This window comes from Rana temporaria, chromosome 12 (genome assembly GCF_905171775.1).
Source record: "Rana temporaria chromosome 12, aRanTem1.1, whole genome shotgun sequence".
Lineage (NCBI taxonomy): Eukaryota > Metazoa > Chordata > Amphibia > Anura > Ranidae > Rana > Rana temporaria.
In genome coordinates, this window is record NC_053500.1 from 129,038,260 (window position 1) to 129,061,869 (window position 23,610).

The 23,610-nt window shown below is 40.2% G+C and overlaps 1 protein-coding gene across 1 annotated transcript in view; it reads right to left on the reverse strand.

Moving 5' to 3' along the window:
- Positions 1–3,556: 3,556 nt before the first annotated feature.
- SLA2 (Src like adaptor 2) overlaps positions 3,557–23,610 on the reverse strand; it is a 35,818-nt gene continuing 15,764 nt past the window's right edge. The window contains exons 2-8 of the mRNA XM_040330674.1: positions 21,857–21,976; positions 19,231–19,330; positions 17,471–17,557; positions 16,921–17,024; positions 9,419–9,568; positions 5,928–6,057; positions 3,557–3,980 (exon numbers count right to left, since the gene is read on the reverse strand). Of these exons, the coding sequence (XP_040186608.1) occupies positions 3,833–3,980; positions 5,928–6,057; positions 9,419–9,568; positions 16,921–17,024; positions 17,471–17,557; positions 19,231–19,330; positions 21,857–21,976 (839 nt within the window). The 3' untranslated portion in view covers positions 3,557–3,832. The remainder of the gene's footprint in view (positions 3,981–5,927; positions 6,058–9,418; positions 9,569–16,920; positions 17,025–17,470; positions 17,558–19,230; positions 19,331–21,856; positions 21,977–23,610) is intronic.

The following is a 23,610-nucleotide window of genomic DNA, read 5'->3' on the forward strand; positions in this document are numbered from 1 at the left end:
CCTGGGCGCCCCGTGCCTGACCACCAACATTGCCCAGGGCTTGCTCATGGGCCATTCCACCGAATCCACACACCGGCCAGTTCACCTGTATGCACTCAGCCCTCCCAACGTCAATCCTGTATATATGCCAGCCCCCTTACACCTGTATATATGTCAGCCCCCCACCTGTATATATGCCAGCCCCCACACCTATATAAATATGTCAGCCCCACACATACACAAATCTGAAAACAACAAGCCTCTGGCCCCTCCTTGTACACAAACAGCCCCCTCCCTTTCCTTCACAACCCGTACTTGTAAAGGAAATCTTCCTACCTGGTCCAGCTTATTTTCACAAAGCTGACATGTTGCTGACATAGAGGAGAACAGTAAAGGCAGCTCACACAAGGGGTGCACATGCACATAGTAGCCAGAGGTAGCAGTAAAGAGCTCGATTTCTGAGCTTAATGACACAGAGAGCAGCAGAAACGGTAAGATCATTTCTATAGTGCACAACATGGCTCCCCTTCACCCGTCCTGCCGTCTTCTGGCCCCGGCAGGCCCCTCAGGCCCCAGGGCCCCTTACAGTTGTATCGGCTGTACCCCCCTGATAATGGTACCAACCAGCATTCCTGTGATTTATTTGCAAGCTCTAGAAAGCACACAATAATGCTGATGTGTGAACAATCCTGAAAATCAAATGGTTCGTTTTTGTTATACATTTTGCTTAGTGCTAAAAAAAAAAAAAATTCTTTCTTTCTTTGTATCTTTTAATTAAGTAAATCTTGACCTATTACACCTGGATATCTCAATTCTGGTGAACTACCTCTTTAAAAGAGCAATAGTTTGTGGTGAGCTGCTGAACCCAAGCCATCAGGCTCAAGTAATGACTTTGTCCACTTTTTGAAAATTGTGTGAAAATTTGTGTTCAGCGTGTTTAAATGCCTCCTATTCCTGTCACTTGAACATTGATTTGCTTGGAGTAAATTCTAACCTCTAGTCTTCATAACTGTTTTGGATCAGTGATGCTAAAAGAACTGAATCAAGGGACGAGCCGGTAATTAGCATTTTCAAAAGCAAGTAAAAAATTGCTAGTACAGGTTTCCTTTAACTTCAGACACAACCTTATACAAAAAGGTCCCTCACTGTGGTTGATAGACCCATATGACCCTCTTTTTCCCCTCTTCTGGTGTTTTTGGCCTCGTATAGACCTGTGATGGAAACTTAACAGACATTTGAAACATGATGCACAATGGAACTTCATGTAGTGAACCTGCAACCTAGAGGCGGATGATAAAGATGGAAAACATGGGGCTACATTTCACTATGACCCTCAACTATGAGAACTCCAAAAATTGAATCTCAATACATTGACACTAGATTTTAAGTGTCACGTGACAGTTCACTTGCACTTGCATAAACCTCCCAAGGGGGGACACCTTTCAGCACAAAGCATGTAGGCAATGAACACACCATGCCATGCACCCAGTTCCATAAACCAGGAAGAGGCCACATTCAAAACATTATTTGTTGACCCCATAAGCGTTTTTTTTTTTCCTCAACACTTCTTTTAAACAGGCTTTTAAAATAACAAAAGCAATACTTTTAGGTTAAAATTTTGGTAGATAAAAAGTGAATTTTCTTAAAGCGGAGGTTCACCCCTACAATATACTTTTTTTTCCCTTAGATGGATGCTCGTTTTGTCTAGGGGAATCGGCAATTTGTTTTAAAATATGTGCAGTACTTACCCGTTTACGAGATGCATCCTCTCCGTCGCTTCCGGGTATGGGCTGCGGGACTGGGCGTTCCTATTTTGATTGACAGTCTTCCGAGATGCTTCCGACGGTCGCATCCATCGCGTCACGATTTTCCGAAAGAAGCCGAACGTTGGTGCGCAGGCGCAGTATAGAGCCGCACCGACTTTCGGCTTCTTTCGGCTACTAGTGACGCGATGGATGCGACCGTCGGAAGCCTCTCGGAAGCCTCTCGGAAGACTGTCAATCAAGAAGGAACGCCCGCTCCCGAAGACCCATACCCGGAAGTGACGGAGAAGATGCATCTCGAAAACGGGTAAGTACGGATCATATTTTAATACAACTAGCCGATTCCCCTAGACAAAACGAGCAGGAATCTAAGGGGAAAAGGTCAAAAAAGAAATAAATGGGTGAACTCCCGCTTTAATATCAGAGCAAAATAAGTAGGGATAGTCTCAATGTTCGAGTCGGGTGTTCGCAGAAAAAATGAAAATTATGGGGCGTTCACAGGAAATTTGAGCGCGGGGGAGCGCCCCATAATGCACTGCGCGATCGCAGTTCATAGACGGCTGCTTATTGGACAAAGCATGCACCTGACCTGCATGCTTTGGCCAATCAGAGCACGATCTGCTGTGAGAGCCATGATTGGCCAAAGGCAGGGTGCCTTTGGCCAATCATGGCTCAGGGGCTAAGTCCACGTCCCACACTATATAAGGCTTCTTACACAGCGGCCGTATATAGTATTTATGAATGGAGATTAGCCAGGGTATTAAGTGTTGTGTAGTGTGCGGTCAGTCAGCTTAGTGTATATAACAATGTAGGGCAGAATATATAACAGTGTACTACGGAGTATATAGTACAGTGTAAAGCAAAGTATTTAAGAGTGTACTCCGTAGTATATAGCACAGTGTAGGGGAGAGTATATAACACAGCGTACTGCGGAGTATATAGCACAGTGTACTGCGGAGTATATAGAACAGTGTACTGCGGAGTATATAGCACAGTGTACTGCGGAGTATATAGCACAGTGTAGGGCACAGTATATATAACACAGTGTATATATACTGCAGTTCAGAGTATATAGTGCAGTCCATATAGTATATATACTGCAGTTCAGAGTATATAGTGCAGTCAATATAGTATATGTAATGCAGTTCAGAGTATATAGTAAAGTCCGTATAGTATATATAATGCAGTTCAGAGTATATAGTGCAGTCCATATAGTATATGTAATGCATTTCACAGTATACAGTAAAGTCCGTATAGTATATATACTGCAGTTCAGAGTATATAGTGCAGCCCGTATAGTATATATACTGCAGTTCAGAGTATAAAGTGCACTCCGTATAGTATATATAATGCATTTTGCAGTATTTAGTGCAATCCATATAGAATATATAAGGCAGTTCAGAGTATATAGTGCAGTCTGTATAGTATATATAATGCAGTTCAGAGTATATAGTGCAGTCAGTGTAGTATATATAATACAGTGCAGGTTATATAGTGCAGTGCAGAGTATATAATACAGTACATTAAAGTGGTTAAGGGGAACCCTATGACAGAATTAAGAAAAAAAATGTCAGAGGAGTTGAAGGTGTTAGAGAGGCAAAGGGTGGGCCAATGCAATATTGAACCCTACAGACTAAGACTGGGATGCCATTAAAGTTCATGTGCGTGTAAAGGCAGGCGTCCCAATACTTTTTGCAAAATAGTGTATATATTAAATAACTCAATAAGCTTTATTCTCGTTTTCTTGGCTCAACCTGCCAAGGTCTGGATCTTCCATATAAAAAGAGTCAATTTTAATTTAAAATATTAATTTTATTTTTTAATAAACGCAAAATATTACAAAGATACAATGGAAAGCAGCACAGCTGCAATAAATAGAGTGCAATAAAGTCCTTTAAGCAGCACAAGTCAGTAAGGATTGACCTGCAAAATCTTGCTGAACAGGTACCGAACCAGTTAAATATCCCTTTTTAAAGTTTGTTAGTTTTTTTGTTTTTTTTAGAAACTTCTCATTTTGAGAAAAGTGATCGCAGTGTCATCTCCCAGTCAATGAAGTGGCTTGACAGAACTGTAGCAGAGGAAAGAAGTCTCTATGTTTTTTTCCACAGATGTTTTCTCTCTGTTGACTTTGAGTCCTTGTCTTCTGTCATGAACATGTATGAGCTGACCGCTTCTCTGAGTCCTATGCTGACCGGGCAATCTTCACTCAGGTTGCTGTTCTCAGTAAACAATGCGGAGCTGAAAAATGAAAAAAAAATAAATAAATTATATCATTTATGACTATCTGTTGTATTATTTTTAGTTTTTAAGGTGGACTAATCATTGGGTATATTTTTTCATGTTTTTTCATTCTCCTCTGACTGTCCTATGAGGCTGCAGGACCACTGACCAGAGATGTATTATGGCCTAGGCCGACAAGGCCCAGGCCTAGGGCGGCACTTTGTGGGGGCGGCGAAAAGGCGCCCCCCACAAATTTCCCACCCTGTGCTCATCCCACCCTGTACTCATCCCACCCTGTGCTCATCCCACCCTGTGCTCATCCCACCCTGTCTCCCTGTGCTCATCCTGTCTCCCTGTACTCATCCCATCCTGTCCCCCTGTGCTCATCCCACCCTGTGCTCATCCCACCCTGTCCCCCTGTGCTCATGCCACCCTGTCCCCCTGTGCTCATGCCACCCTGTCCCCCTGTGCTCATGCCACCCTGTCCCCCTGTGCTCATGCCACCCTGTCCCCCTGCCACCCTGTCCTCATCCCACCATGTCCCTCTGTCCTCATCCCATGAAAATGATAGGACGAGTCTTAAAAAGGAAGGATTGCGTCATATATAAAGTAGGGGGTGCGCGAGTTTCACCAGGCCTAGGGCAGCACAAAACCTAAATACACCCCTGCCACTGACCCTCTGTCTGGACAGTGCTGATTGGCCCTGTGCTGATCACATGCACCCTCCCCCAAAAAACAAAAACAAAAAAAAACTTCCTAGCAATTCACACCAAACTGAGCATGTGCAGAGTGCCCCCAAGGCTCTGTACTATCAGCAAATGGTTTGGGGACAGAGGAAGAAGGGGAGTATCAGAGAAGACAGGATCAAACAGCCTTTTTACACAATGCACAGGAGTATAATCTTCCACAGTGAGTATAAAAAGCATGCTTTACTGCATATACAGACTGATTTTACTGTCGTGGGTTAAAGCAGATTTCTTGTCATTTTATGTTTATTAAAAGTTAGCAGCTACAAAAAGTGTAGCTGCTGGTATTTAATAAATAGACACTCAACTGTCACACAGTCCAGCGATGAGGCCGCTCGAAGCCTCGCTTCTCTCCCTCTCCTCCCAGCGGCGCCGGCATTGCAAGTGTGGACACCCAACCATTGACAGCTTGCAGCTTCACAGCTGGGCACGCACTGCGCATGCGTGAGTCGTGCTGTGCCTTCTCAGTGGTCGGACAATCTTCTGGGACCTATGACATGTCCCAGAAGATTGCAGGGAGGGAAGGGGACTGGAGGAGTCGCTTAGGCAGCGAGAGCAGAAGTGTGGGCTGGGTACCTTTCAAAACAAAGTACCGGCTCCCCTATCAAAAAAAATTACATGCCAATAAGTTCATGCATGTTACATAAAATGTAAGCATAAAGCTAGCCATAGACTATTAGAACTTTGACTGATCGTCTGACCGTTTAGATGTTGAATTTTAAAAGCCGCGGCAAACTTGCTGATCTCACAGGTTTTCTAATCTGACAGAACACAGCTGCTTTGAAAAATGAGCATCAAAACAGCGTGACGGACTTCAAAATACTGAATTTCACTATATAAGCTCAGCTTACTGTTAAAAATACGTGTGGAATGCAAGACTCTGGTGGGTGTAACAAGATGTCCGCTTGCTGCCTTCTTACTGTATGCTTATTGTGGAGGAGTGCGGGGCGTAGCAAGATGGCGGCGACAAAATGTCACTTCCGTTACAAAATCTGACGGGTCGCCTGATCTGACGAAACACCTGCCTGGAGCGGACTGATGACATCATCTCAGCCTAGACAGTGTCACTGGATAGGAGCTCAGAGACTGTTTTTCAAATTGTAGAAATTACAGCTTTTTAGGAAAAATAATACTGTCCCTGTATATTGTGAAACATCTGTTTTTATTTTTGCAAACGTGTAGAATTAGTTAAAGTTCCACTAAAAATAACAGCACTTACCCATCTAGGTCTCTCCAGTTGAGTGTTGGTTTCCTTACAATGATTGGCTGAGAGATTGGAACTACTGGAGGGTTGAAGCCCTGTACGATACATGGATCCTTCAAAACGCAGCAAATACCATCTGACATTTCTATAAAAAGATAAAATTAAAGCAAAACAAATTCAACATTATGTTTCAACTTAAAGGAAAATTCCACTTTTTATATTTATATATATTGTACAATGCTTTGATGAAGGCTTCTTAGCCGAAACGCGTCAGCGTATAGCCGGCAATAACGGCATCCAAAAAATCCGACATGCTGGTTGTACGTAAGTCAATCTATCAATCGACTTCTGTACAATCAGTCTGCACATAGATGGATCAAATCTTGGCTGGTCCCTGCTGAACCGGCCAAGATTCGATCCATCTATGGCCAGCTTTACTGTTGTGCACTGCTCTAATAGTGCACTAATTCATGTGAGTGTATTTTTATTCTTTTAATAAAGTTTTATTTTTATCGAGATGGAAAGCACAATGATGTTTTTTTTGCGTAGCTCACCAAAAAGGAATAATCCCTTCTGCTGTACCATACCGGGAGGTTTACAGAGAGAGTGGTCTGGTGGTAATTCTGAGATATTCTAAGGAGGTGTTTGAAGCCCCTTAAAGAGGTAGTAAATTCCGCTTTTGAACTTGTGTGTACAGGTAAGCCTATAATAGGGCTTAGCTGAAGGTACAGTGAATATCTTCGAAACTTGTGGTGTATAAGAGATATTCACACTGGACAAAGCCATTGACGTCACGGCGCATGCGCACTTAGCTCTTAAGTGAGGTAGTGCCCTCCTTTCAGAGCACTGTGCTGCGGCCGTGGCTCCCATGTGCATTTTCAGGAGTGACGCCATTGTGACTCGGCCAATCAAATAGCCGAAGCCCAAGAACTCGGAAGGAAGACTGGGTGAAGATGGAAGCCCTGTCAGCCGTGACAACCCTGTTAGTGCCTACTGCAAGATTTTCCTGCCTAGTTTCTTAGAAAGTAATTGATTGCACACAGGGCTATTCTGATTATTATTGATAATTCCATGGTTGCCGATTAATTAAATCTGCCTTCTTATAACTCTTGGAACAGAAGCAAGTGAGTACTGTCCATGATATTTTTTTTATTTGCACTAACATACAATTTTTCAGGGGAAGGTCCAAGCAGTATTAATGTAGGTGAGTGTATTTTTATTCTTTTAATAAAGTTTTTTTTTTAATAAGATGGAAAGCACAATGATGTTTTTTTTTTTTTGAGTTAAGGAGCTCACCATCACCAAGAAAAAGGTATAATTTCTTTTGCTTAGACCTTGAAGAAGCGGACACGCCTCCTGAAAAATTGTATGTTAGTTCAAATAAAATAGTATCACGGACAGTACTCAATTATTTCTGTAGCAAGTGTACTAATACGGCTACAGTCACCTCTTATAACTCTTGAGTAACCCAGAGAAGCACCCCGTCCCTTGATGGGGTAAGTGCCGGACCGACTGGCAAACAGCAGGAATGGGGGGTGCCACTTGGGGGTGGATGGGTGGTTGTTTGCCGCCCCCCTGCAACAAAAAAAAACAGCAACCGCCACTGTTAGCGACATGCTGGTGTACAAGCCTTCCTATGAGTCCTCCATAATGTAGAATAAGGAAGTCATTGTAGAGACCTATCTAACTGTCACACCTTCATAAAGACTTTTTTGAGGTCAAAGACACGAAAAGGAAGGTATTAATGTTGGGTGTAGTTGGCCTTTTACTACTTCAGTGTACACTAAATTATGTGAGAATCCTATGGGTTCTACACAAGATTCACACAACTTCCACCCAAGCAAGATTCACATATTTTCCTTTCATTTTAATTCAAATTGTATGAATCGGTATGAATGGCTTATATATATGGCAATATAATTTCTACACTGATGACACCCAAATCTATCTCTCCACCCCTCAGCTCACTCCATCAGTCTCCTCACACATCACTACTAACAGACATATCTGTCCGGATGTCACACTACTTCCTCAAACTCAACCTACCCAAAACCAAGCTCATAATATTTCCTCCCCAACGTGCCTCTTCTCCTGACTTCTCTGTCAAAAGTAATGGCACAACCATTTACCCATCCCCACACGCCCAGGATGCTATGTGTTATCCTGGACACTGAACTCTCTTTTTTGCCTCACATCCAATCACATTCCAAAGCTTTCCGCCTCAACCTCCGCAACATCTCTAAACTACGTTCATTCCTAACCAATAAAATCACAAAGCTCTTGATTCACTCCATGGTTATCTCTTCCCTCGACTACTGCAACTCCCTCCTCATTGGATTACCTTTAAATAGAAAATTAATGCTGCTGCCAGGCTCATCCACCTTATAAACCACTCAGCATCTACTCTCCCTCTCTGCCAATCTCTCCATTCCCTGCCACTCGCCCAACAAATTAAATTCAAAATACTAAGAGAAACTTACAAAGCCATCCACAACTCTGCCCCCAGCTACATCACTAACCTAGTCCCAAAATACCAACCTAATCATCCTCTTCGTTCCTCCTAAGACCTCCTGCTCCCTAGCTCCCCGATCACCTCCTCCCGTTTTTGCCTCCAGGACTTTTCCCGAGCCTCTCCTATCCTCTGGAATTCCCTAAACCAATCTGTCAAGCAATCTCCAAATCTATCTACTTTTAGACATTACCTGAAAAGTTTTCTCTTCAGAGAAGCCTATCCGGCACCCACCTAACAACTGTAATTTCATTTTCTTCATCAGATCATCCCCCACAGTTATTACCTTTTTGTATTACTTGACCCTTCCTTCCAGATTGTAAGCTCTAATGAGCAGGGCCCTCTGATTCCTCCAGTATTGAATTGTATTGTAAGGCCGCATACACACAATTGGTTAAACTGATTAGAACGGTCTGATGGACCGTTTTCATCGGTCCAAACCGATCGTGTGTGGGCACCATCGGTTATTTAACCATCGGTTAAAAAAAAGACAACTTGTTTTAAATTTAACCGATGGATTCCTAACCGATAGAAAAAAAAACGATCGTTAGTAGGCACGACCATCGGTTAAAAATCCATGCATGCTCAGAATCAAGTCGACGCATGCTTGGAAGCATTGAACTTCATTTTTTTCAGCACGTCGTTGTGTTTTACGTCACCGCGTTCTGACACGATCGTTTTTTTAACTGATGGTGTGTAGGCGCGACGGACCATCAGTCAGCTTCATCGGTTAACTGATGGAAAAATCCATCAGACCATTCTCATCGGTTTAACCGATCGTGTGTACGCGGCCTAACTGTACTGTCTCCCCAACATGTTGTAAAGCACTACGCAAACTGTTGGCGCAAAACTGTATATTAATAATAATAATAATAATAATAATGAATCTCGTGTGAAAGTTGGATTAATCTTGTGTGAAAACATTCATAAATAGACCCATAAGCAATAGGCAATGCTTTCTTTTTAATCTTCAGCCAAGTCTGAAGCTTGGTCTTACCAGAATAGTAGTCCACCATGTCCTGAAGAGTAGGGAATGTTAGACGAGGAGATATATACAGCCACCCATTCTCTAGTTGATTGATACGATAATGTTTGATGGAATCCCGAGTAACTTGATTGGATCTTCTAACTGACAGACTGTAACATCCTATGGGGAAACCAAAAGATTAAACAAAATGATGTAGAAGGTATTTTCAACACTAGTGTTTTAGTAAATTAGGGACAGTATTTCAAAATATACAATCAACAGTGTAAAGCAGGAGATTGATTAACCAACTTAAAAAAAAGAGAACATGTAACCTATCAAGTGCTTAGACATAATATCTGGTTATTACATTGTTTAAAAAGCTGAAGGGCTTACCAACAAAACTTAAAGTCTATGAAAATCCTAACAATGAACTTCTCTTATCTGCATAATTTCTGTCTGATGAATAAACCTTTCAAAGCATTTCATTTTTTTCTGATTGATGAATGCAGGAAATTATCTGTTAAAGTGTTTATTACTTTAATATTACAATTTAATCATGTGTCTCTTTAAATGTTAAAATTGTGTATTTTAATTTAATAATGTCACATTTTTTGTTTTATTTTCACATCTTATTACTGGTTGATCCTGCTAGTTCTTCTTCTTCCTGGTTGTAAACTGACCCTGCTAAGCACGGAAGCCATTGCCAAAATCAGTCTTTCTTAGGCCTCGTACACACGACCGAGTTTTTTTTGCCGAGGAAACCGGTCGTGTGTAAATTTTTCGACGAGGAAACTGTCGAGGAACTCGTCGAGCCAAAAAGAGAGCATGTTCTCTATTTCCTTGACGGGAATGGAGAAAATTGGCTTGTCGAGTTCCTTGACAGCCTAACAAGGAACTTGACGAGCAAAACGATGTGTTTCGCCCGTCGAGTTCCTTGGTTGTGTGTACAAGGCCTTACCCTTTTAAACATAGAGGAACCCTTGAAATAACTTTACAGTCTTATGCCCTGTACACACGATCGGTTCGTCTGATGAAAACGAACCGATGGATTTTTTCATCAGATATCCGATGAAGCTGACTTTCATCAGTCTTGCCTACACACCATCGGTTAAAAATCCGATCGTGTCCAACGCGTTGACGTAAAACACAACGATGTGCTGAGAAAAAATAAGTTTAATGCTTCGGGGCTTGCGTCGACTTAATTCTGAGCATGCGTGGATTTTTGACTGATGGATTTCCCCACAGACGATCGTTTTTTTCTATCGTTTTTTTAACCATATGAAAATTTTAAAACAAGTTCTATTTTTTTTCAACAATGGGAAAAAAACTGATGGTGCCCACATACGATCGGTTTGTCCAATGAAAACGGTCCATCGGTCCGTTTTCATCAGACGAACCGATCGTGTGTACAGGGCATTAGGGAACCCCTGCTACACATTGTTATATCTACAACTTAGGGTACATTAATGCAGTGTTTCTCAACTCCAGTCCTCGGGGCGCACCAACAGGTCTTGTTTTCAGGCTTTCCATTATTGTGCACAGGTGATTTGATCAGTTTCACTGCCTTAGTAATTACCACAGCAGTTTGATCTGAGGGAAATCCTGAAAACATGACCTGTTGGTGCGCCCCGAGGACTGGAGTTGAGAAACACTGCATTAATGTAATGGTCAGTGGGAAGAATGCTCCTTACACTTGAGGTCATTGGGAAGAATTACCACCTTACAGATAGCTAAAAAGATCAAGGGTGTCAGAGGGAACTTATCTGGGAGGCAAAAATTGTACATTGCTAAAGGAACTCCTGGCAACCTCTGGAGGAACCCTAGGGTTCCATTGGCCCCTGGTTGAGAAACCCTGGTCTAAATGAAGGACAGGCAATGGGAGAGCTGTCAGCCTAGGCAGTACACTACAAGGGGCCAGCACTAGTTGTAGTGACTATATTAGTTATAATTATACTAGCTGTCCTATAAGGCCCGGTACACACGACCGAGTTTCTCGGCAGACTTCAGCCAGAAACTCGATCGGAGCTGGATTCTGCCGAGAAACCTGGCCGTGTGTACACTTTCGGCCGAGGAAACCGACGAGGATCTCGTCGGGCCAAATAGAGAACATGTTCTCTATTTCCTCGTTCCTCAATGGAAAAAAAAGTTGGTCCGCCGAGATCCTCGGCGGCTTCACAAGAAACTCGACGAGCAAAATGATGTGTTTTGCTCGTCGAGTTTCTCGGCCATGTGTACGGGGCCTCAGGCTTAAACAAAGGAGGAACTTTGGGATTTTTAACTGCATTAGGCATAGCGTAATGTTCAGAGGGCAATAAATCTACACCCAAGACCAGGGGTGGAACTATGGATCATGGTGCCCCATAATAAAATGTTGATGTCGCCTCCAAGAAACCTCTCTACTGTCGATCTTAACATAAAGAATATCTAAGTCAAGGCCAGGCAGCAGGAAAGCTGTCCGTATAGTCAGTATATTACTATATTACAGTGCTGTGTAAAGGTGTGGTCAGGGAAGAGTGTGCCAAAAGTGCAGGGAATTAACTTGAATTTCCCAGAAAATCATTTTGTCTTTAGTAGCTCATCATTCTTTTTCAACATCTCAAATATCAGGGGCCTTGATGTAACTTCTAAGCCCTCTTTAATAGGGCCCCTTCCACCTCTAGGCCCCATAGCAGCCCCCGCCAGTGTTGTCACCTTCTACCTGCTCTGGGTGCATGCCGGATGTGCACGCTCTCCTGATCCCGGTTGTGTGCTAAAATAGCCAAAACCCGCCCCCTCCTCAGGAGTTTGACTAACAGCAGCAAGAGCCTATGGCTCCGCTGCCCTCAGTGTCTTCTGTGAAAGCAGGAAACGAGGGGAGCGGTGCTGGAACCAAGACCAGAACCAGGTAAGTGTTTTGGAATATAGGGGGTTAGGAATGTGGGGTGTTTTAGTTCACCTTAGGGAAAATGTTACATGTTCCACCCGTGCGTGCACGTTCCAGAGTCCTGCTGCTGCGTCCATTGACACAGACAGTGGGACTTGGCCCCGCCCCCTGCTCCCGTGTCAATGGATTTGAATGAAAGCAGCAGGAACCAATGGCTCCTGTTGCTATCAATCTGTCCAATGAGGATAGCGGCCGGAGCCGCTGCACTCGTGCACATTGATGGATCAGGTAAGAAAAAAGGAGGGGGGTCTGGGGGACAGCTGCAGCACAGAAGGGTTTTCACCTTAATGCATTACGGCAGGGGTCTCAAACTGGTGGCCCTCCAGCTGTTGCAAAACTACAAGTCCCATCATGCCTCTGCCTGTGGGAGTCATGCTTGTAACTGTCAGCCTGGCAATGCTTCATGGGACTTGTAGTTTTGCAACAGTTGGGGGGCCAACAGTTTGAGACCCCTGCATTAAGGTGAAAAACCCTGAGGCTTTACAACCACTTTAAGCTTTGACAATAAAACCTGGAAGCTGATTGGTTTCAATGCACAGCTGCAGCAGATTTCGCACTGTCCGGTTTTAGTAAATCTCTCCAATTTATAGTACAATTCTGAGACAGGTAAATCAATATTCTGTAGCAGTTAGTTGGGATAATATCCAGTGATATACAACAAAGGGACAGCAGAAAGAGTCGGCATACTGAGGCAAGACTACACAGCACCTGTGTATGTACACCAGGCTATTTGGTTTCCTGTTACCAATGTCTGCAATGCATCATTTCCACAACTCGCACCACATATTGTTTGACAGGTGTGAGGACTTCCTGAGGGCAGAAGTGCGAGATGTTCTGTATAAAGTGTAGCTTTTAGACCCTTTGTCATATCTCTGTACAGAACGGTGAAAATTAACTATTATTATTAACTAATAATTTATTTTTCAATGTGCAATACACAATCAAATGCACCTACAGGCATCCCATCACTAGCTGTATCCTGTGTATTGCTGGATTCCTTAAAGTGGATGTAAACCCCAATTTGTATTTATTTTTTTATGTCACAATGTAGAGTATACGATTTCCTATCATCTGTGCCCAGTCTTGCCACACAGAGTTAATCCAGCTCTGAGCAATCCTCTTTTATTGTTCAGAGAAAATTAACAGACTTTCACATAAAACCCTGTCTAAAAAAAAAAGTCCTTTCCTCTCTCCTTGCTTTGAGTGACAGGTTATTTACATATCTAGCTTGGACATGTTTATCATATGTTATGTTATGTTTATCATAATATGAGGTGATCCACAGTTCATTGTATATTACCAGGATGTGTTATGTGGGGGAGGGGTGGATTTCTCACTTTTTAGACTGTGGATCACCTCATATTATGATAAACATAACATAACATATGGTAAACATGTCCAAGCTAGATATGTAAATAACCTGTCACTGTGAGCTCTTTTTGACCCCAGATCTCATATTTAAGAGGTCCTGTCATGCTTTTTTTCTAGGTTTACATTCCTTGTAATAGGAATAAAATGTACACTTTTTTTTTTAAAGAACAGTGTAAAAATTTAATTCAAAGGTAAAATAAATAAGAAAAACAAAAAATTGTTTAAACGCGTCCCGCCCTGCCGAGCTCAGAAGTGCAGAAGTGAACGCATACACGAGCAGCGCCCGCATATGAAAACGGTGTTTAAACCACACAAGAGAGGTATCGCCGCGATCGTTAGATCGAAAGCAATAATTCTAGCCCTAGACCTCCTCTACATGCAACCTGTAGAATTTTTTAAACGTCGCCTATGGAGATTTTTAGGGGGAAAGTTTGTCGCCATTCCACGAGTGGGCACAATTTTGAAGCGTGACATGTTGGGTATTAATTTACTTGGCGTAACCATATCTTTCACAATACAAAAAAAAAAAATTGGACTAACTTTACTGTTGTCTTATTTATTCATTCAAAAACTGTATTTTTTCCAAAAAATGTGCGCTTGTAAGACAGCTGCGCAAGTACAGTGTGACAGAAAGTATCGCAACGGCTGCCATTTTATTCTCTAGGGTGTTAGAAAAAAATATATAATGTTTGGGGGTTCTAAGTAATTTTCTAGCAAATAATTTTTTTTTTAACTTGTAAACACCAAATCTCAGAAAGAGGCTCGGTCCTTATGCCGCGTACACACCATCATTTTTCGGCATGAAAAAAACGTAGTTTAAACGTCATTTAAAATGATCGTGTGTGGGCGATCTAAGTAATTCTAAATTCTAAGTAATTTTCTAGCAAATAATTTTTTTTTTAACTTGTAAACACCAAATCTCAGAAAGAGGCTCGGTCCTTATGCCGCGTACACACCATCATTTTTCGGCATGAAAAAAACGTAGTTTAAACGTCATTTAAAATGATCGTGATTTAAATGATTTAAAACATCATTTTTCAGGTTCTGAAAAACGAAAAAAGAAAAAAAAAATTCGAACATGCTGAATTTTTTAACGTCGTTTTAAACAATGTCGTTTTTCGGGTTGTAAAAAATGATCGTGTGTGGGCTAAAACGACGTAAAAAACCCACACATGCTCGGAAGCAAGTTATGAGACGGGAGCGCTCGTTCTGGTAAAACCACCGTTCATAATGGAGTAAGCACATTCATCACGCTGTAACAGACAGAAAAGCGCGAATCGTCTTTTACTAACACGCAATCAGCAAAAGCAGCCCAAAGGCGAATGGAACTTCCCCTTTATAGTGCCGTCGTACGTGTTGTACGTCACCGCGCTTTGCTAGATCATTTTTTAAAAACGATGGTGTGTAGGCAACAACGTTTTAATGATGAAGTTGGGAAAACTTCGTTTTTTGGACATGCTGAAAAACAATGTTTTTTTTCATGCTAAAAATGATCGTGTGTACGTGGCATTAGAGGTGGTAGCTGCATTTTTTCTTTTTTCCAGGCTTTTCTCAATTATTTTTTTAAAGGAAATTCTGCCAGTAACATACATCTGGTCACCCTAGGACAGAACACTGTCCCCTCTCCTCATCTCCTTAACATAGGTGGGAGGTGTTCTGTTGTCCACAGAGAGCCCTGGGAACAATGCTAACTGGTGCTAACAATGCACAGGCAAAGAGCACAAGATGTTATCGGCTCACAAGATCTCTGGTAGATCATCAGCTTTTTTTTTTTTTCTTTTTCACTCATCAAACAGAAATGAGGAAACGCTTTTAAAGATTTTGGTGAGTTGGAGATATCATTTCTGCAAAAATGTTCTACAGGCACTGTAGTTATCATTGACAGTATTATATGTTTTCTAATAAATCTAGTAGGAATCATAAAAATGATTGTGTCTTTGTATAATAAGTAAAAAATGTTTTTTTTAGAAAAGACATTTATTACTTTCTTCAGCATGAAACTCCTCCTTGAAAACCTTGGTCTGATACGAAATACCATGGTGTGGGCGTGTGGGGTCTCAAACTTAAGTTTACACATAACACATTTTAATGAATGTACTTAAAAAAAAAAGAAAACAGAAAAGGTGTCTCTGAGTAGGAGTGTGCAGCTGTAGAAGAAAACATTGTTAGCACTGAACTGAGAATTTGCACACTTTTCTAGAAGAACCATATCTAAGCGTGAGAATAAAAATGTATTTTAATGTAGGTTACCAGTTCCTAGGTGTGGTGGCTGCCTTTGTTTTTTTTTGTTAATTTTTGCATGTCGAAAAAAAAAATTTGTTTTGTTTAATTTTAAATCTAGTCATTTTGTTTAGTTAAATTCGGTTGATTCGTTCAATTCGTTTTCGGAAATTTGTATTCGGAAATCGTATTTGGGATTTTCTCATTTTCTTTTGTTTACCGTTTTTTTCCCGAAAAAGATCAAATCGATAAACTTTTGAATCGGTCGAAACAAAAATGTTATATTGTTTTCGATTCGAATGCAGCAAACAAAACAAAAACAAAACAAACAAAAGAAAAATTTTCATCAAAATATTACGACTCTTTAAATCGCCTTTTGGCTTAACAAAAACAGCGCGATTTTGAAATGGTACTCTAATAACACGCACAGTGTTTGATTCCAGCAATATGTGTAGTGAGAATTCGACTGGAGTTCAATGTAAAATTTGATTCGAATTTCAGTCCGAATTTCTGAAATTCAGACTAATTTCGTTATGTTATTTGGAGCATTCAGTAAAATTTGTTTATATTGTAATTTGGGTATTCGGATATATCCAAATCTCTGAATAACGAAAAATTTGTCCGAATATTAATTTGGAACGAAACGAACAACACATCTATTAATTTTCCTTTCTTTTCTTTGACACCATCGTGTCTCTGGATAACACAAAGACCCAAAAATGAAGTGAGCTGCTGTATAAGTGCAAATTTATGTGTGAAAATATTTTTCTTTATGATATTTTGAGTTTCCTCTGTCATAACAATGTTAAATAATGTGTTGGGGCGAGGGACTTGCACCACACCCATTACCGTTCCTTAATTTCATCAACTACACCCACAACTGCAATAAACAGCAACTCATTATTACCCTGTAAAAATAAGCATTTCTGAACCTTTTATTAAATATGCTATTTTTATATGTCATACTTTTCAAGTTGAAATGTTTTTAAGAGGAGGAACAAAATGATAAAGGATTTACCTCTTCTGGTTTCACTTTCTCGGATCAAGAAGGAACCAGTTCTGTTGCTGCTCATCAAGAGCAACTCTTCTGCTTTTTCACGATTTATACCTTTGAAAAGCCACCTTAAATAATAAGGAACTTGTGGTTAGGTATTATTATATTCCCTGCATAGGACATGGTACATTTAGATGCCTGCACAAAACAAATGTGGATGTGGTAATCTTCTATTCCCTTTTTTCGGCAGTGACATTTAAAGGGAATGCACGGGTACTAGAAATAATTTTTATATAGAAGAAAAATAGCTAAACTTAATGAAAATTATGTTATGAAGTTTAAAGCTTTAAAATGTAGTTTTTACATATACAGTTCTGCTACTCCATGATCAATACTGACAATCAATAAGAGCAAATTGTGCACATAGACAAGGTTTGCGATGGTGCTGGATACTGGAAAGTATGAACTGCTTATAAAAAGTGCTTTCAATGATCTTTATTGAATGGTTTCTTCTTTTTTAAGTCAAAACAGAATTCTTATTCGAATTGCAAACATTTTTTATCTGCAAACTTACCTGTTATATACTTTAGCAACATAATCCCTAGGCATATAGCATTCTCTTCCACTTGAAACAGACATCACTTTCCACCATTCTCCATCCCTGGAAAACATTGCCATTGAAGTAAAGTATTAATTTATTGAAAAAAGTCAACCAAAATAACATAAATATATAACCGGACTGTCCATATTTCCTGCAGCTAAAGAAGAAAGTCAATGTGTCTGACAAAACTGGTTCAGGAAACCAGTTAGGTAAAATGACCAACTTTCTAGCCAAATTACTCAGACATTTGAAATAACCATTTCAATAAGAACTGTTGCATAAGGGGATATACCTTAATTTTTTAATGCCTGCACTGTAACTAAGGCTGACCACACACTCAGTAGTTTGATAGCGCAATTAAACCTTTCTTGAAATCACAAAGTGATTGAAGACATGAAATTGTGGTCTTAATCCACTATAAAAAGACGGGATCAAAATTGTCTTGGTTGGACACAGAAGAAAATCATGATCGTTTTTGAGGAAATCGCAGTGTTTTTTTCAATTTCAGTTAGTATTTTTCTATAGTCTGTATTGAAGCTGTCAGCTATTGCCCACTTTTGACTATTCAATTGACCAAAATCTGGTGGTCGCTCAAACCTGTAGGATTGTTTAGTTTTTGATGATTATCTGCTTATATATGTGTATATGTATGGCCAGCTTTAGTGTATTCTACAATAACTCTTCGGGTTTTACTGCCTAAGAACACAGATACGAGCAACTGTGGTTGCCAAGAAAAACATTATAAATATCAAAGGATATTTGTCACAGACAGTGGTAAAGAGGTAGTTGAGGTACCTAAAGGGACAGGGGCAGACTTGAGTCCATAGTGTATTGGGCATGGCTGTTTTGTCCTAGGCCCATGAACCTGGAGCAGAGAGATTGTGGAGGGGACTGCATCTTTTGATGATCTAGGCCAAGGGTATCCATAGCCCCATGAGATTTGGGAACCGAATGATTGGGTTAAGAGTGGATGAAGAATTTTACCAAATGTTATTAAACTAAATTAATATATAATATGGATTGAGGTTATGAGACTAATAACTAATCAGTGATTAGCTCACTATGGACATCTTCCCTCTTCAGAGTATAGCCAGTTGATATGTTGGTATGGTTGGATAACATTGTTAGCGTCTGTACTTTAGTTTCATGCTTGGTTGCACAAAAACCACAGTGAAAATCTCTCTATCCATAGCTAACTTGTGTATTTTGATTTGCTCTCGTTATATAAATAATAAGATAAACTGCTTATGATTTTCTTTCAGTTGTTCTGTTCCTAAGTACACATACATTAAGTAAAACCAAACTATTGCATTTTTTTAAGTTATACAGGTACCTAATAGAAGTGGTGATGATGATGACTTTGACAGTTTGCTGAAAGGGGTATGGGGACATATTGCGCAATCCAATTGGGGTTTGTAATTGTATTAAAAAAAAGTTAAGAATTCCTAAATTTAACGATCTGCAATCTTTTATATAAATTGCAAAGATCGGTTCATCTGCTAAATCAAAAAAGATCTGTGTGTACTGCTAATTTAAAATCTGACTTTCGATAGAATAGCATTTTGCAATATCATTGTCTGGATGCAGAAGAAAAACCAACTGACGTACGTTTGCTAAAGAATAAAAAAATAGAGGTTGTTTACTTAAGCTGTGTCTAGGTGATAAAGCTTGTTTTCTGATTGCACCTCATCCAAGCTGTTTAGGAAAAAACAAGAACATTTGAGGTCACTCACTCTGAGAGAACGTTTAGCTGCTCGCCAAGTCGAACACTTAAATCGCTTTGACCACCGGCTGGAAAGTTGTACAAAGCCACAAATATGCACTTGTCCGCTACTGAAAAACAAGTAAACATCATTTGCACAGTACTTGCTAAAGTTGTGACGTACAAAATGTACAGAAACTCAGTTTGACAACAAATTATGCAATTTCTCTCTATACTAAAATAAGGAGTTAAAGCTTGACTCCAACCAAAACTTTTGAGCCTTGAAAGCAAATTTGAAGAGTTAGAATCTTTGTTTTATTGAACACTGGGCACTATTAGTTCTCAGTGTAGAGCTTTTAACACCAACGCAAGTGCTTATTTACCCCAGAGTGAAAAATTGTCCCACTGCAGGAGATAAATTCAAATTTTGTCTAGAGGTAGAGGAATAAGCAGTGCTATACCTACCTTATTCCTTGCTCCTACAGGCTTCCTCCTTAGTCTACAACTGGTCCCCCAAAGCCACTTCTCTTGACTGCCCCACTGGTCACAGTCTTCCAACATAATCACATGCTATGCAGGACTAGAAATATTTAATATACTGTACATGAGGACATAATAGGCCTGCCCACATCTCAGAGCATTGGAGAAAAGAGGAGAGTGCCAGATGCCAGTTGAGTGAGGAGTAAAGAAGTATAGCTGTTTATTCCTCCAACTTCTATTAATACAGTAACTCGCAAGTTAAATATTCTAGCTGAATAACACGTGACTATCAAGCACAACCAAAAGACAAAATAAGCAACACAGACATTAATACAAACTTTAGGAGGATTAACCCTTCCCCACCTTAATGTTGTGAGAATTGAAATTAAAGCACCACAGCACTGCTAAGAGGCCCGGATACAACATTATTCCATTAAAAGTCAATGCAATCCAAAATGTAGCCAACATGTTTCAGGGGTCCAAGTGTCCCCTTCATCAGGGCTTAACTGGCAACATTGTGAACAAGCCAGAAGTGAACTGGACCTACAATGGTCATTTTTTCCAATGTGAAATACAAGCACAGGCCAAACACTGCCAAACAAGCTGCTGATAAGGCCTGTGCTTGTATTTTACATTGGAGTTCACTACTGGCTTGTTTACATTGTTGTCAGTCAAGCCCTGAAGAATGGGGTGCTTGGACCCTCAAAACACATTGGCTACTTCTTTGGATTGTACCCCTGACTTTTAATGGAATAAAGTTGTATCTGGACTTCTTAGCAGTGGTGTGGCACTTCTGTTTTAATTCTTGTTACTTTACACCACAAGCCAAGGACACTGTGGGGGTCCCCTGGGGTGTAGAAGCTGCCTGCCCAGGAACAACATCAATACCTTAAGGCCTGGTTCACACCTATGCATTTTTAGTGTGTTTTTAGTTTTTCAGAAACACACTACAGTCCATTTAACATGGTTTCCTATAGTTCACGTTCACATCTGTGCATTTTATGGAAAGGGCCAGGAACTTTTTTATGGTTTTTAGTTCCATAGTTTTCAATAGATCTATTTCTTTGGGGAGATGCAGATCAGAATACTGCAATCACTGAGCAGCAAATGATATCACCTGTGATGTATTTCAGTTATCTTGCAAACCTGGCCTGTTAGTGGGTCCTGAGGACAGGAGTTGAGAACCACTGGCTTATCTGAACAAGTTGAAGTTAGAAGCTGATTGTCTACCATGCACAGCTGTACCAGATTTTAGTAAATCAACCCCACTGTGCCTTTAAGAAGTTTCTTTAAGGTGAACCCTACAATAATAATAATTACATTGGTGTACTCTTTTTCATTTACCAATGCATAGTTGCCTCATATATTCCATTGCTTTGAAACATATTCCTTATGTAGGCGACTATGTTTTCTCATGCAAATCTTGATAGAAAAGCTACGGCAAGTATTACCATCTTCTACCCAATTTGCATATTGAACCAACGTCTTTCAATAAGACTACTCAAAAACATGAGTCAATCATTAAAAAGTTGAGGAATAAAAAAGCCAAGGATTGATTTCCAATGCTCTGCGAATGGGAGATGGAAAATATTAGGCCTCTATAAATAAAAGGACATTAGTTTTCGGTGGATTCCATCATCATCTCAATATTAATTCTTTGCTTCATCTCAGAGATGCAATTATTATGAGAGGTCCCTCTTTCCTTCTCCACAGCAGGACATGGAAATACAATGAGAAGACCCCAAGAGATAGAAGAGGTGATTAGGCCCAATAGTGTTAAACAAAACTGAAATATCAGAATCAGTAGGATATTGGGGCGGCCAATGCTGACCTCTCCTGAAAATGCTAGTTGAATTAATGTCATGTTGACCCTCTGGCTTTATTCTTTATGGGACTGTCCCAGAACATTTATGAACGTAAGGACTTCTGTCATTTGTGATCTGCACACTCATACCAGGACAGCCACTTCGAACATATTGAAGTCAGAGGATCAATATGACTTCCAGGCAACTAACATTTTCAGAAAGAGGTCAGCAATGGCATATTCCTCTCAGGACAAGTTTTTTTTTTAAAGCTAAACCTAAAAATTAACATTCATATAGAACTATATGGTATGAAATATATAGATATGGCAGAGATGTAATAGACTTTAATAATGATTTCTTTAGTGATCTTACCCGCAATGTTTGCTTGAGAGTTGGCTAGAGTCGTCTGAATTGCTGAATATCCTCTTTTGCTGGGTAAGCTCCCCATTGATCTCGCTGACTCAGTTGTAGAAATTCTTAAGTAATATAAATCTGTTGGGAATCAGAGGCATGTTAATATACAGATAAACCCATCCCTGTTTTATCCTTAAAATGTGAAGTATATATGAGGGGGTCTTCAAAAAGTTTTCTCATTTTTATATTTTCATTGGAAACGTTAAGTGCGGGAGGAGTAATAATTGGTCATGTCTGAGAGTGTCATGTGACTAGTCTGTCTGGCCAGCCAGCTGACCTTGTAGTTTAGTATAATTAGTGTAATTTGTTTTTTCACATTTTTAATAAAAAGAGTTTTAAAAAGTGCAAAAACTTTTTGAAGAACCCTTATATAAAGACAATTTTTAGGGTTTTACGTAGAAGAACACCTGGTAGGTTTTGTTGTCTGCCTACTGGCAAAACCAACTGTTAAAAAAATTATTTTACGGTGCTGTGTTTTTGCTAGTTTGAGGAATATGGGTATGAGGCACTGGATATTTGGTTGTTTCTAGTCTATTATCAAGTAACATGGCTAATAATGCTCTGGCTCTGGCAGTTTACATAAAACGGGGTTTCAGGGAGAAGGTCAGAAAGAATCCAAAACATCTAAGACAGCCACTTTCTTCGAGAGTTTGTTAGGGATTCCTTGAGCTGTAATAATTGGCTGATAGAAATGTAATGATGCCTGCTAAGTTCCATGACCAATGGCACCTGGCATAGTCAGTAGCATGGCACCAATGATCTCTATTTGTAAGAGTTTCATTCTGACCACCACTGCAAGGGAGACATTCTTTCCACTGACCACCAAAATAAGGGGCATTTTTCCCAATGATCCCTAAGTAATTGGTATTAGCATGGATTCCCCAAGTCCTTAAAATTATTTCATATGTTCTTCAGAGGAAAAAAGTTGAGAAAGGCTGATCTAGGAGCACAAAGAGAGCACCACACCAATTTTCATAGAGTCCAACGATATACGTTTATAAGTCCTTAATCAAGATGACAAAAGATGTAACAGCCAATGCATTTAGGAGTTTGCAGATGTACCCCTTCAACAGGAAAATTGCCTTTAAAATCTGGAAATGTTACAGCAATCTAGTGCCACTGCCACATATAAAAGGCCATTTACACGATGAAGGGGAATATGTACAACCCCTGAAACATGTTGGGTCTCACATCTTAAAGCTTAAGTAAGTTTGAAAATAAGCATCAAAACAAGCCCCCACTAACCTCTGTAGCTGCAACCACTGTGGACTAGGAGATAGAAAAAATGTCTTATCTCTATACTTGTTTTCCAGTCAATGATTTAAGAAAACCTGAATCTAATGCATCAGCATGACAGCCAGGCAACAAACAATTTCAGAAGGAATTGTCAGTGATGGCAGCTTTCTTGTTGCTCTTATAACAGATTTCCTTTAAAGAAACCCCAAATTAAGACTCTACTAGACTGTCTGCCATTGTTGAACCTATATGTCTACTGGTTGACAATCATTCTCCTGCCTAAATACTTTTTCCACGGTCCTGGAAAAAGTAAGATCTGGACTTCCGAGTGGACAACAATTTGACTTGCTGCATGTTTGTTCTGGATCAGTGATTCAGCAAACTCTGAAGGCTGCCAAGAAACTAGTATTTTCAGGAAGACATCAGCAATTATGGCCTAAGTACTCTTCTCGGTAGAGGTTTCCTTTAAAGCAGAA